This window comes from Sciurus vulgaris (genome assembly GCF_902686455.1).
Source record: "Sciurus vulgaris genome assembly, chromosome: 11".
Taxonomy (NCBI): domain Eukaryota; kingdom Metazoa; phylum Chordata; class Mammalia; order Rodentia; family Sciuridae; genus Sciurus; species Sciurus vulgaris.
Genome location: NC_136472.1, coordinates 16,781,853 through 16,794,048, shown reverse-complemented (window position 1 = coordinate 16,794,048; position 12,196 = coordinate 16,781,853). Strand labels below are relative to the sequence as shown.

General features: G+C 52.5%; 1 protein-coding gene across 4 annotated transcripts in view; it reads left to right on the top strand.

The window, feature by feature from the left end:
* The window catches only part of SMTNL1 (smoothelin like 1), a 29,877-nt gene extending 17,693 nt beyond the window's left edge, over nt 1–12,184 (top strand). The window contains exons 2-8 of one of the 4 annotated variants that reach the window (XM_079102301.1): nt 5,377–6,008; nt 6,287–6,416; nt 6,532–6,583; nt 7,557–7,715; nt 7,889–8,003; nt 8,148–8,299; nt 12,008–12,184. In XM_079102301.1, the coding sequence (XP_078958427.1) occupies nt 5,377–6,008; nt 6,287–6,416; nt 6,532–6,583; nt 7,557–7,715; nt 7,889–8,003; nt 8,148–8,299; nt 12,008–12,152 (1,385 nt within the window). In that variant the 3' untranslated portion in view covers nt 12,153–12,184. Of the gene's footprint in view, nt 1–2,076; nt 2,609–2,644; nt 3,529–5,376; nt 6,009–6,286; nt 6,417–6,531; nt 6,584–7,556; nt 7,716–7,888; nt 8,300–12,007 lie in introns of those variants that run through there. The other 3 variants (XM_079102300.1, XM_079102298.1, XM_079102299.1) reach the window with 3 other exon arrangements.
* The last annotated feature ends 12 nt before the right edge of the window (nt 12,185–12,196 follow it).

Below are 12,196 nucleotides of genomic sequence, written 5' to 3'. Positions count from 1 at the left end.
TGCTATTCCTTAAACACACCAAACACGCTTCCCTCTTTCCAAGTGCCGTTTCCTCTGCCTGGGATGCTCTTTCCCAGATAGTCCATGTTCAGTCTCACTTCCACATCACCACCTCTGTCTTCCCTTCCTTGACCACTCTAAAAGTGCATCACCCCCCCCCCAAAAAAAAAAATGCCTACCTCCCCATCCTCTTCCTGTTTCACTTTTCTCTGTAGAATCAGTCACCATCTGATATACTACATATTTTACTTATTTATTGCCTTGCTTACTATCTCCCCACACTAAAATGATCTGTTTGGGCCTATTTTCTGTTGTTTTCAGTGCTATGTCCCCAGCACCTAGTAGGGGTGGGGACATGGCACAAAAGCCACTTAATGAGTAAAAGAATTGTCTAAGATAAGTTTCGATGACTGGCTATTTTGTTGGTTTCGGTATCTAATGGCAAGGAGACGAGAAAAGAAATGGATTTTTTAAAAAAATACAGTAAGAGATAAGTGGAAGTGCTCACCAGTCTTGGGCAGATAAACTCTGGATGAAGGGAACATAATTCTAGAGGCAGCCAGCAGCCATTCATTTTGGGCTGTTTGATCACTGGTACCTAAACCTGGCTGCACAAAATGATCTCTCTTCCAGATCATCCCAGGCTTAGGACCCCAGTTCCTATTCCATATTTCTCTTGATAGGTTAATTTGTTAATTGATTCACTGTTTATTGTTAAGCACCTAACATGAACCGAGCAATTTGCAAAGCCCTGGACATATGGTCATGAGCATAGGAGATAAATTCGCTGAACTCATGGAGCTTAGAGTCTGGTGAGAGACAGAGAAGGAGGAAATGAACAGGGTAATTTTAGATTCCATTAAGTATTATGAAGAACACAAAACAGGCTGCAATGGTGGAGAGAACTGAAGGTCATGGAAGACTCTGAGGAAAAGAAATTTGAGCTGAGTCCAGAAGGATGAGAAAGAGCCAGTCCTGAGTCTGGAAAGGAATCCATACATTTAAGGAACAGGAAGGAGGCCCTTGCTCTCTAGTGGCCCCGCCAGTGGCTGAGTGGTGGGGACTGGGAAAGTGTAATTGGAGGAGTCACAAGTCTTGTAAGTGGCAGTAGTGTCTCTATCCCACATTCTCCAAAGTGGCACCTTCCTTAGAACATAGGACACAGAGTGAGGGTAAAGACATGTTTTGGTTTCGTTCTGAGGAAAATTGCAATTCAGTAGAGAAATGCATTCAAAGCCTACCACTTACTTCTGCTCAGAACAGAACCCAGGGGTTATGCATTTTCTAGACTCCACATCCAGTGATTCCCAAGCTCACTCCATCACTCCTCTCCTTGCCCCTCCCCCTTCAAATCTCTCCATTCAGTATGAGACTGAGACACATCTTCTGTCTCAGCAGCTGCCCCACTCACCCCCTCAGCCCACTCTTCAGCAGCTGCTTGGTCTGAGGAGGAGTGAAAGGGACCATATGGAGGGGCATTGAGGGCCAGGGGCTAGGAGAACACAGAAGACCTTACCGAGGTGGTTGGGATGGGTCTGGGAAGCCAGAGGGCTGGGAACCAGGTTCCACATGGGCCCTGCATGTGATTGTCAGGGTCCCCAGGGCCAGAGCACATTGGGAAGGAAGGTAATCGCAGCACTGATGCTGCTAGGGTCAGGGAGGGAGGGAGGAAGAAGCGTGATTGAAAGGTGCCACCTGTCAGATCTTCAGGGGAAATCTGAGCCTCCCAGTCTAGGGGAAAGTGTTGTACCAACAGGGCAGTAAACAATGCTCTTCAGGCAGCCCAGACCTCTTGAAGTGGGGGCGGGGTGGGGTGGAAGGGGAGAGGAAGAGCCGGAGGCGGGCCCCACGAGCTGGGGGCTAGAAGCCACTGGGGCTTAAAGGCGGCCTGGGAGAGAGGACATTCAGCTAGAGGAAGGCGGCAGCTCCCAAGCCCCAGGCAGAGGCTGCAGGTAAGAGAAGCCCTGGGCCCCTTGGTGTCCCTCCCATCTGCCAACCCCTACTCCACCTTCTAAGAGCCGGAGCTTCCATGAAGAATCCTATAATTAGAGAAATCCAGGTTCCTCTCTAATTCTCTCCACCACCATGTCAACTCTCTTTAGATGCCAGGGGACAGGGACTTGACCCTGAGAAGTTGGGTAACCTTGAATTCACCTACAGAGTAGCCTGCAGGTGGCCATCCATGAGGAGGACCTCATGGGGTGGAGGGGGCTTTGATGGGCTTGCCAGTACAGTTGGGTTGGGAGGTGGACTCCAAGCTGTTGAAAGGGACACCTCCAAGGGAGGGTCTCTGACCAAGGTCAGGAGAGGTGGCACCTCAGGCCCACTAGAAGACGGATTGGGTGGCGGCAGGTGTTGGAGGCATCAGTAGAAGCAACAGACTTTCAGGGCTTGGAACCTGGGTTTCTTCTTTCTGGTCCAGGGAGCTGTCTGCAGTGCTGCTTTAGACACAAAACAGGGATGATACAGGGGCTTCCTGAGGAAGGAAGGAGGAAGGAAGTAGAGAGTTAGACAGGAAGGAGGGGGTGGAGAAACTTTTACGAGGGACCTAGTAGTGTGCACTTAGAAGAGAGAGTTCCTCAGCCATACCTGACGGCTGTACCCACAGGTGACATGTCCCTTCTGTGGGCTGTGGGACCTTTGAGGGGACTGGGCTGAGGGTCTATTAGGAGCCCTGTATTCGATACGGCTTTTCCCCTGGGAGTCAGGAGACCTGCGTTCTAGCTATGGTTTGGGCCATTTTATTCACCAGTGACTTTAGTCTTAGGGGCCTCAACTCCTTGAACCTCAAATTCCTGGTCTGTTAAGTGGGCCAATCGCACCTATTCAGAAGGGTCACAGTGAGGAATGGCCAGGTAAGGCAGAGCTGCCAACTGCTGCAGAACTGCAAGTGGGTGGCGGGCAGTGTCCTCCCCGCCTCTCAACAGTCGGAACTTTGTCACTCCACATCTACTTATGATCAGTCTGGAGGGTGGAGAGCTGAGGGGATGAGCACGCAGGATGGCCACGGGGTGTACAAACCCACCCTGCCTGCCCCCACCGCGCAAATGGAGGGAAGGGCGTTGGAGCCCTCAGCACGTCCTGGCCAAACGCTGCTGCACTTGGAGGTATAAAAAGGGCTTGTTATCATCTTACTGACATTCAGTTCTCTCTTCCTTGTTTCACTAATAAATGCCCCCGAGGCCAGGTCAGGACCTTATCTGGCATGGAGCTGGGTGCATCCAACCTCCACCCTCAGAACTGATGTGTGCCACGCTCCCTCCAAACTGGCTTCCTGAAGCCTCCATCATCCCCAGGGAGTGGGGCCTATTTTTATCTCCAGAAGTTAAACTGAGAGAGGGTACCATAGCTTGCGTGAGATCACACCACGAGTAAACAGTGGGAGCCGGGGCTGATCCCAGGAAGACCCTCGGTCACTGATTTTCATCACCTCTCCACCCACCTTCCACCCAGGAGCAGAGCAGGAAGGGAAAGGGGTGTGTGGCTCCTTCAGACCAGCCGGCTCCATACTTCTTCCTGCTGGATGAGGTACTGCCCCAGGGAGCAGTAGATGATCTGCAGGGAAAACAGTCCCACAAGAAAAAACAAGGAAAAGAAGAAAAAAGTCCATGCAAAGGAGTTAAGGGGAAAGCGGGTAAATTGGATTTAGGTGAAGTTAGGCTTTCTTTACCAGTGACATCGGAAATCTACTGAGGGGCCAGTGAAGAGCTGGTTATTTCTAGAACAATTTTGGTTAGAGAATACATCTTTCTCCCACCCCCGTGGAAAACTTTATTGGGATCATAGGAGACCCTCATTTCCCACACGGCACAGTCTAGAGAATCTGATCCAGTGAAGCCTGTCATTGTCAGTGGAAATCGAGGCCCAGACAGTCAGAGGCACTTGATCGGCGTTCAGAGTCGGTGACTAAAAGGTGGGATCAAAGTCAGCTCCAGGACCTCCTTGTTCTCTGTTGAAGTTCATGCCACCGCCAGGGATCATGTTCCTAAGAGGAAACTGACTACTCTAATACTCTGCTGAACCTTGAAGGGGCAGGAGGGTGAAATCTGCAGACTGTGCATCTTTATGAATCCCAGCCTCCTTCCTGGGAAATGCTGGGGGCACCAAATCCAGGGGCCCCAGCACTCTGATCTGGGGGACAGTAAGACCCAGGCGGATGACAGGAACAGAGCCCTGTCCCTGTCTGCCTGTCTTCCTGCCTCCTGTACTCTGTCCTGATTACCCAGGTGCCCTGGGCACTATCACCAAGAAAGATAGTACTGCCAAGGGCAGGAAGTATTTTTAGCCAGTGACAAGAGTGACCACTTTTCTTATTGCCTGAGTCATGCCCTGAGCTTTATTTGGGGATTGTTTTCTTTCTAACTACACCCTCAAGAAAGTCAGGAGGATAAAGTGCGCCCTACTTACCTGTTACTGTAGATCTGATAGTACACATAGGACTTAAATAGGAAAACGATCTCCCACATACACTCCCAGGGGCACTTGGAGGGGGAGAGTTCCCTGCAGAAGCTAGCCTGAGTACAAGTCTGTTCTTCACCAAAACAAGCTCTTCTTTGCCCACATTTTCTGAGAACCACAGGTTGGCAGTGATTCCGAGACCAGCTGGCCCAGGGGTTCCCATATTTCAGGCATTTTTACACCACCTCTATGGTTTAGTTACATCTGCACTGCCTGTACTCTAATTTCCTGAATGCCTTCCTTTGAATTAACTTATTTTAAAATTCAATAAATGTATTTTTAAAAGACACTTTATATCACTGTTGGAAATGGAAACTCAATATCACTTGCCAGAAATAGTAACTGTAAAAATACCTACCATTGAAACCAAAACAGAGATAATTCTGTCTAAATACTCCTGCCTACTTTGGGCTCTAGGGGGGCCAGCAGCAATTATGCCACAGGTGTTCCAGGATGCTAGGATCCAACTGTGAGCACCTCACTGGCTGAATAAAAACAGAGGCAAATTTTCTTGGCACAGTGGTATATGCCTGTAATTCTAGTCCCCCTGGGTCCAATCGTCAGTATGAGAGAGAGAGAGAGAGAAAGAGGGAGGCAAAATCATCCAAAAGGCATTATGTGAGTCAATGTTCTCCAAAGTCAAAGTCATAAGCTACGAGGTGGGTAGGGGTGGGGGATGTTGGGTAAACACCACCCAACGTCAAGTAGATGTGGCCCAACTGCCCAACCTTTGGGAAAGTAATACTCTAGCCTTCATGTTACCCCAGGGCAAGTAGGCATGTGAGGGTTATGTCCAAGTAGTGGGGAAGCCAGGCCTGAGCTACAGGCATCCTGACTCCCAGACAAGAGTTTTTGGAGGGTGAGGTCTTCACCCCATGCAGGGACGGGGCATAAGCAGGCCCTCTTGTCTTTTTCCAGACATGGAGCAGAAGGAAGGAAAGCCCTCTGAGGACGGGGTCCCCGTCTCCTCAACCACAGGGGACCCCAGGATATCAGGAGGTGACTCTGCAGAGGAGACCAAAGGCACAGCTGGGCAGACCGTCAAAGAGGAGCCTCCAGAAGGGGCGGGAAAGCAGGGGAAAACACCAGGCGAAGATGGTGTTCCCGTGGAATGCCAGGGGGAAGCCAACGGCTTAGGTGAGGTTGAGGTGGAATCCCAGGGGGAAGCTGGTGGGAAAGAAGAGGCCAAAGCCGAACCTGAAAAGGAAGATGAGGGAAAGGAAGAGGCCACAGTGACTTCTCAGGAGAAGACTGACAGGAAAGAAGAGACCAAATCTGAACCCAAGGAGGCTGAGGTAAAAGAGGAGGACACGCAGGCCTCAGACACGCAGAAGGCTGATGAGAAAGAGGCCGAGCCTGAGTCTAAGGGGAAAGCTGAGGTGAGGGATGAAGACAAGCCAGAACCCAAGGAGGCCGTTGGGGAGGAGGCTGCCAACAAAGAGACCAAGACTGACTCTCAGAAGAAGCCTGCTGAGAAAGATGAGGCTAAGGCCGAACCTCAAGAGGTTGATGGGAAAGAAGAGGCTGAACCTGAAACAAAGGAGTTGGTGGTGAGTGACTCAGAAAAGAGGAAGACACCCCCTGACTCACCTTCAACAAGTTCTGGAGTCTTCAGCTTGCCAGGGAGCAAGTCCTCCCCACTTAATTCCTTTGGGAAGGTCCAGTCTTCCTCCTGGACATGAAGAGCCTTGGGTTGGGGGTGGGGGGTGGGAAACAGGGATGCAGCACTGTGACTCCTGGCTGCCTTCTAGATCTTTCTGAGGTCCTCACAAAGCAGTGGATATGTGCTTGCTTGGCTGTGAGCCCACACAGATCCTGTCCAATACAGGAGCCAGGGGATGCCACTGCAGAGCAAGAGCGGAATGAGGAAGAGTCCCAGGAAGGGGCAGCAGTGATACCCAGCTCCCCTGAGGAGTGGCCTGAGAGCCCCACAGAGGAGGGCCCCGGGCTCAGCCCAGGTGAGTGAGCGCCGAGGACACCCCAGGATGCTGCAGGGGCTGCCCTGGGGAGGCAGATGCAAAGAGCACACCGAGGAGAGCCCCAGCTTCCTTCCCACCCCGTTCTCTCCTGCAGATGGATTGGGTCCAGACTCTGCAGCTTCTGGAGAGATCAGTCCTTCCGCCAGGTAAGGTCAAGCTCTGGGGCTGCAGCTCCAGCTGCCCCTACATCCTGCTCCTTCAAAGTATCATCACCTCTGTCTGGGCCTCCAGCACCTGATTTCAAGCTATTCCAGGATTCCTGGCATTGCAGAGCCCAGGAAACCAAAGGAAGCATGAGGGACACGTGGCCCGCCTTCCACTCCAGAGCCAAGGGCTGCCCCGCAGCATCCCTGACTCTTCATAGGAGCTCCTTGTCTTACACTGCCCTGTTTCCATGGCATCAGCGTCATCCACCAGAGCATGGTCAGAAAGCCCGACTTTGGACAATGGCTCTGACACTACCAGCTGTGTGACCTTGGCCATGTCACCTAACTCCTCTTATCTGTGAAGTGGCCATAATGATTGTAAAGACCTCACAGGATTATTGTGAGACTTACATGACACGAGCGTGAGGCTTTAGCATGGCGGATGCACTTGCAATGCACAACCCCAGTCCCTAGAAGAATCTTCCTTCGTACCCCACAGAAATCCACCTCCTCAACCCTTTCGTGAGGAAAGATAACCAGAACATTCACAGCAGTCGCGCGCCTGAGTGGCGGGCGCTCCAGGTGCTTTCCATTCTCCTTATTGTGCAGACCTTATGGTCGCCTTGTCAGTAGATATTCTTATCCCCATTTTACAGATGGGGAAGCTGAAGCTCAGAGAAGTGATGTGACAGTCTCAAGAACACACAGCAAATAAAAGCAAAGCCAGGATCCAAACTCAGGTCAGATCTCAGATGTCTGCCCACGCGGCCTCACTAGACCACATGCTTCTCAAAATTAGATGGAGCCTCTTTATTCCTTCAAATCCCCTCCAAGTGCTGGGTACAGGGTGAGTGTACACTCACTACAGACACCACAACTGCACTTGCCTGTTAGATGGCTGTGACCCCTACCCAGCCCTGTGACCTGCACTGGTGACCCTAATTCCTCTCATACTTCTGACCCCTGCATGTAGTGAGTCTTCACCCAGCGATGTGCCCCAGAGTCCCACGGAGTCCCCTCCTTCAGGGGAGAAGAAAAAGGAGAAGGCACCGGAGCGCAGGGTGTCAGTCCCAACCCGGCCCCGGGGACCCCGTGCACAGAATCGCAAAGCCATTGTGGACAAGTTTGGCGGGTAGGATGCCCGTGGGAGCTGGGCTTGCCCTCGGATCCAGGGGAGGGGTAGAGGCAGTAGGCCTGAGGGCTGGTGGGAACAGCCCAGGCCAGGGCAGGAGGGCTGACTTCTAGGTGCTGGGGCGCCTCCCAGTGGGGCCCTTGCCGAGCCTGTACACCCCTCCGCTCGCGCAGGGCAGCCTCGGGCCCCACTGCCCTGTTCCGGAACACTAAGGCAGCAGGGGCAGCCATTGGTGGGGTCAAGAACATGCTGTTGGAGTGGTGTCGGGCCATGACAAGAAACTATGAGGTAGGCACAAGAGGGAGACCCATGGGTGAGGCAGGGGACCCTACCCAGGGTGGTGGTGCTGACCCCAAAGAGCGGGAGGGAGAGAGAGGCAGAGTCAGTGCCTCTGGCCCGAGGGTCACAGGCCGCTCCACTCCTGGCCCGCAGCACGTGGATATCCAGAATTTCTCCTCCAGCTGGAGCAGCGGCATGGCCTTCTGCGCGCTCATCCACAAGTTCTTCCCTGATGCCTTTGACTACGCGGCGCTGGACCCCACGAAGCGCCGGCACAACTTCACCCTGGCCTTCTCCACTGCAGAGTAAGCCTCGGCCGCGGGATGCAGGCCAGATGGGACCCAGGCCGCCCAAGAGCGGCTGGATTCACAGGGTTGGACAGTGGTGGTCAGGTGGATGGCGGGCCACACGTAGGTATCGACAGGGATCTACTGAGCACCAGCATTATTTCAGGCTCTGGAGATACATCCGGGGCTTCAACAGGCAAAAATCCCTACTCGATCAGGGGCCCATCCTAAAGGGAGAGACAGATCATAGACACACATGTGCAGAGGTGAAAATAATGTCAAACAGTGATAGTGCTATTTAAAAAATTCAGGCAGGGTAAGGCACGGAGCAGAGGCAGGCCTGCTGCTCCGTGCCTTTCAGACAGAGGCGTGGCAGAGATTTTGGATCAGACTCCGGCTCTGTCATTTGTCAGGTGCGTGGTCTTCGGCACGTCTCTTCACCTCCCGAAGCCTTCAGAGTCCAACTTCTGAAATAGGCATATTTCCTTTCCAGCATTATTGTAAGAATCAAGTAAAATGGTTAAGCTACTATAACAGTGCCTAACCCGCAGTGAGCACTTGGAAAAACCGTGGCTGTGTTGCCACACTGTAATGAATGATATCACAGTTGCCATGATAATTATTTTTCACTTCACAGCCTGACGGGGAAATTATTGCTGAGGCTCATGCTGTGGGGTGTCGGGGTGGCAGTGGCTGGAGAAAGGGTGGGGTAAGGAAGATGGAGGACGGTGTGCCCAGGAGAGTAGGGGTGGGGATGGAGGCAATCCCACCACCAAAGCACCAAAGTCAGCCTTAGCCCCAGGCCTCCATCTCTACCAGGGAAGCTCAGTCCAGGACACCAGTGCTCTCCAGCATGAGGGAGGAACACGTGAGGGAGCCACTTCTGAGTCACCAGCTGGAGATGGGGCTGTGCAGAGGGCATGGCCAGTGAGGGCAACTCTGAGGCCCAGGGAAGGACCCCTTGTGTATTTCTAAAGCCCAGGGACAGGGACAAGGTTGATGGGGATATGAGAGCACTTTGGCCTGGGCAGCCAAGACCCCTAATCTAATCTATGCCTGGCCACCAACCTGCAAGGGGACTTGCCTGTTCCCATCGGGAACACGAGAGGATTACTACTGATCTGAGTTTCTCAACGTTTTCTTTGTTACAGCAGATTTCCTCAAAGAAAACATTAAGTGAATGTTCAACTATAAAACAGATGAAAGGAAGAACTTTTTTAGGTTAGGAAGAACTCAGTGCCCAACCCTCCCTTCCCAAGATGGCCCCTGAGGCAAGTCTGCAGGGTCCTAGAACAACAAGGATGCCATCTGGAAACCAGCAGACTCTGGGTGAGGGGTGTAGATCGGTGGAAGGGCATTTGCCTAACACATACAAGGCCCAGGGTTCCGTCTCTGGCACTGGAGGGAAAAAAAAAAAAAAAAAAAAACCCTCAGCACCAGGCTCAAGGTTCCAGAAGGTTCCTTCCAGTTCCACATTATCTGGCCGTGGGATAGGATGGAGGTGACTGGGGTGAGAGCCTGAGGTCAGGAGCACCATGTCCCACTCTGGGCTCAGAAACCCCTTTAATGATGAGTTTCATGAACCCAGTGAGCAGGCACCAGGCATTCCACCAAGTGGTTTCCTTGGATCATCTTATTTCATCCTCAACAATCCCGCTTGGATACACATGGAGAGGTTGTATGGGAGGGCAGTGGTGGGGCTGGGCTTAAAGTGAACTCCCAGTCTGGCGGTAGGGAGCTTTGTGAACATCAGAAGGACATTCGGCTCTGACTCGGCCAAATGTCCCTGGCCTGGAGGGCACAGGCCACTGTCCTCCTGCAGCTGCCTGGTGTCTGATGCCAAGCCAGGCAGGGCCACAGGAAGGTAGGAGAAATAATCAGAGGACGACCAGAGGCTGACCAGAGGCACCGGGTGGTGAAAAGGGAAGGAGGTAGAAGGGAGGAGAGAGCTGCTGGAGAACAGAAGCAGAGGTTCCTGGGTTTGAACCTGGACTCCACCTTCCTAGCACTGTGACCCTGGGAAACCCACTTACCAGCTCTGAAAGCTTCATATCATAGGGTTTGGTGCAAAGTTTAAGTACGAAAAGCAAGGGGCCCCTGCCACAGTTGCCACATATGACTGCACTGTTCCAGAACTTTCCTGATTCCCATGGAGTCCTGAAATGAAGGGAGGGAATGGCCAGTGCTAAAACCCTGGAAAAGAGGGTTTCACCTCTCCCATGAAGGGATACGGTTCCCCAACCTGCAAGCATGGGGCTGAGGTCGCTGCATTGGTTACAGGAGCTTGCTTGTCTCATTCTTCGAAATGCTCGGGTCTGCATCCCTCCCCCAGCTCCCTGGCCAGCCCAGCTTGGATTTCAGCCCAGCTGTCTCAGCCCCAAGAGAGGATTTCCACCGGGGCCCTCCTCTCTCCTACTGCCAGGGCCCATGGTGGCTTTGGCTGCCTGGAATTGCTGAGACCCAGCTTCAGAGCAAGGTGCCAGAAGCATCAGGCAGGGCTGGGGTTGAGTCCCAGCTGTCACTCACTTTGACCTGGGACAAACCACCCATATATTCAGTCTCAGTTCCTCTGCTGGCAGGTTGAGGAGGAGTGAGACCACCCAAAGGCAATTATCTGATAAAGCACCTGGCAGAGGGTAGTGAGGCCCCCAACAGCAATTAGCTCAGCTTATCAGCCTCAGCAAAGCTGAGTATCAAATGGCCTCACGGGGCAGCAGAGAAGTTAGAAGAAAGGGAAAAGCTGCCAACTTCCACGCAGCCCCTCAAACACACCAAGCGTTTCTGCCGCAGGGCCTTTGTAATTGCTGTTTATAGCCCTGTCCCCAGATATGCATGTGATTTAAAAAATCATGTGTGCACCTTTGAACAATCTCAGATCCCCTGTCTAACACAGGTGCATGTGCCACTGCCCTTCCTGATTTTTCTCCTCAGCACCTCTTACCATTTGATGTACCATCTCCTTCACGTTTGATTACGTCAGTTTCCTGCCCTAAGAATGTCAGAGCCAGAAGAGTGGCAAAGTTTGGGCTTGTTCATTGCTGAATTCCCAGATCCCAGAAGAGTGCCTGGCACACAGTAGGCTCTTAATAAATACACAGAGCCAGCAAACGGAGCTCTTGTTGATGCTATAGCTGCACCCCAGTGCTCTGGCTTTGTTTTCTGTCCTTTTAAGTCTTTCCCCCAGGAGACTGACCTAACAGGAGTTCTGGACAGATAGATGTATGTGCAGAAGGAGGAGGTTAATGGACAACTAGACCAGAGGGTCCTGCTCTCAGGCAATAATGTGAGGACATGGAGGCTTTGGAATCAAAGCGCCTGGGTTTGAGGAGTTTTGTTTTGTTTTTGGTCCTGGGGATTGAACTCAGCAGTGCTTTACCACCGAGCCACATCCCCATCCCTTTTTACTTTTTATTTTGAGGCAGGGTCTCACTAAGTTGCTTAGGGCCTTGTTAAATTGCTGAGGCTAGCCTTGAACTTGAAACCCTCCTGCCTCAGCCTCCCAAGTCACTGGGATTACAGGTGGGCACCACCATGCCCGGCTGGGTTTGGGTTTTAAATCAGCAGGGGCCTCAGTTACCTCATGGATATAGTGGGAGGGCTGGCCAGCAGTCTTCCAGCTCCAACACACCCGATTTGATAAATTCCTTGCTGGGCTACCCTGCCTATGTCCTTGGCTCTGCATCCTTCACCTTTGTCGCTCTGATCCCCATCCTGCCCATCCCTCAGGAAACTGGCGGACTGTGCCCAGCTGCTGGAGGTGGATGACATGGTGCGGTTGGCAGTGCCAGACTCCAAGTGCGTCTACACCTACATCCAGGAGCTGTACCGCAGCCTGGTGCAGAAAGGGCTGGTGAAGACCAAGAAGAAATGAGCTGACCGGCCGCGGGGTGGAGGTGGCAGGGTGCCCAGCAGACC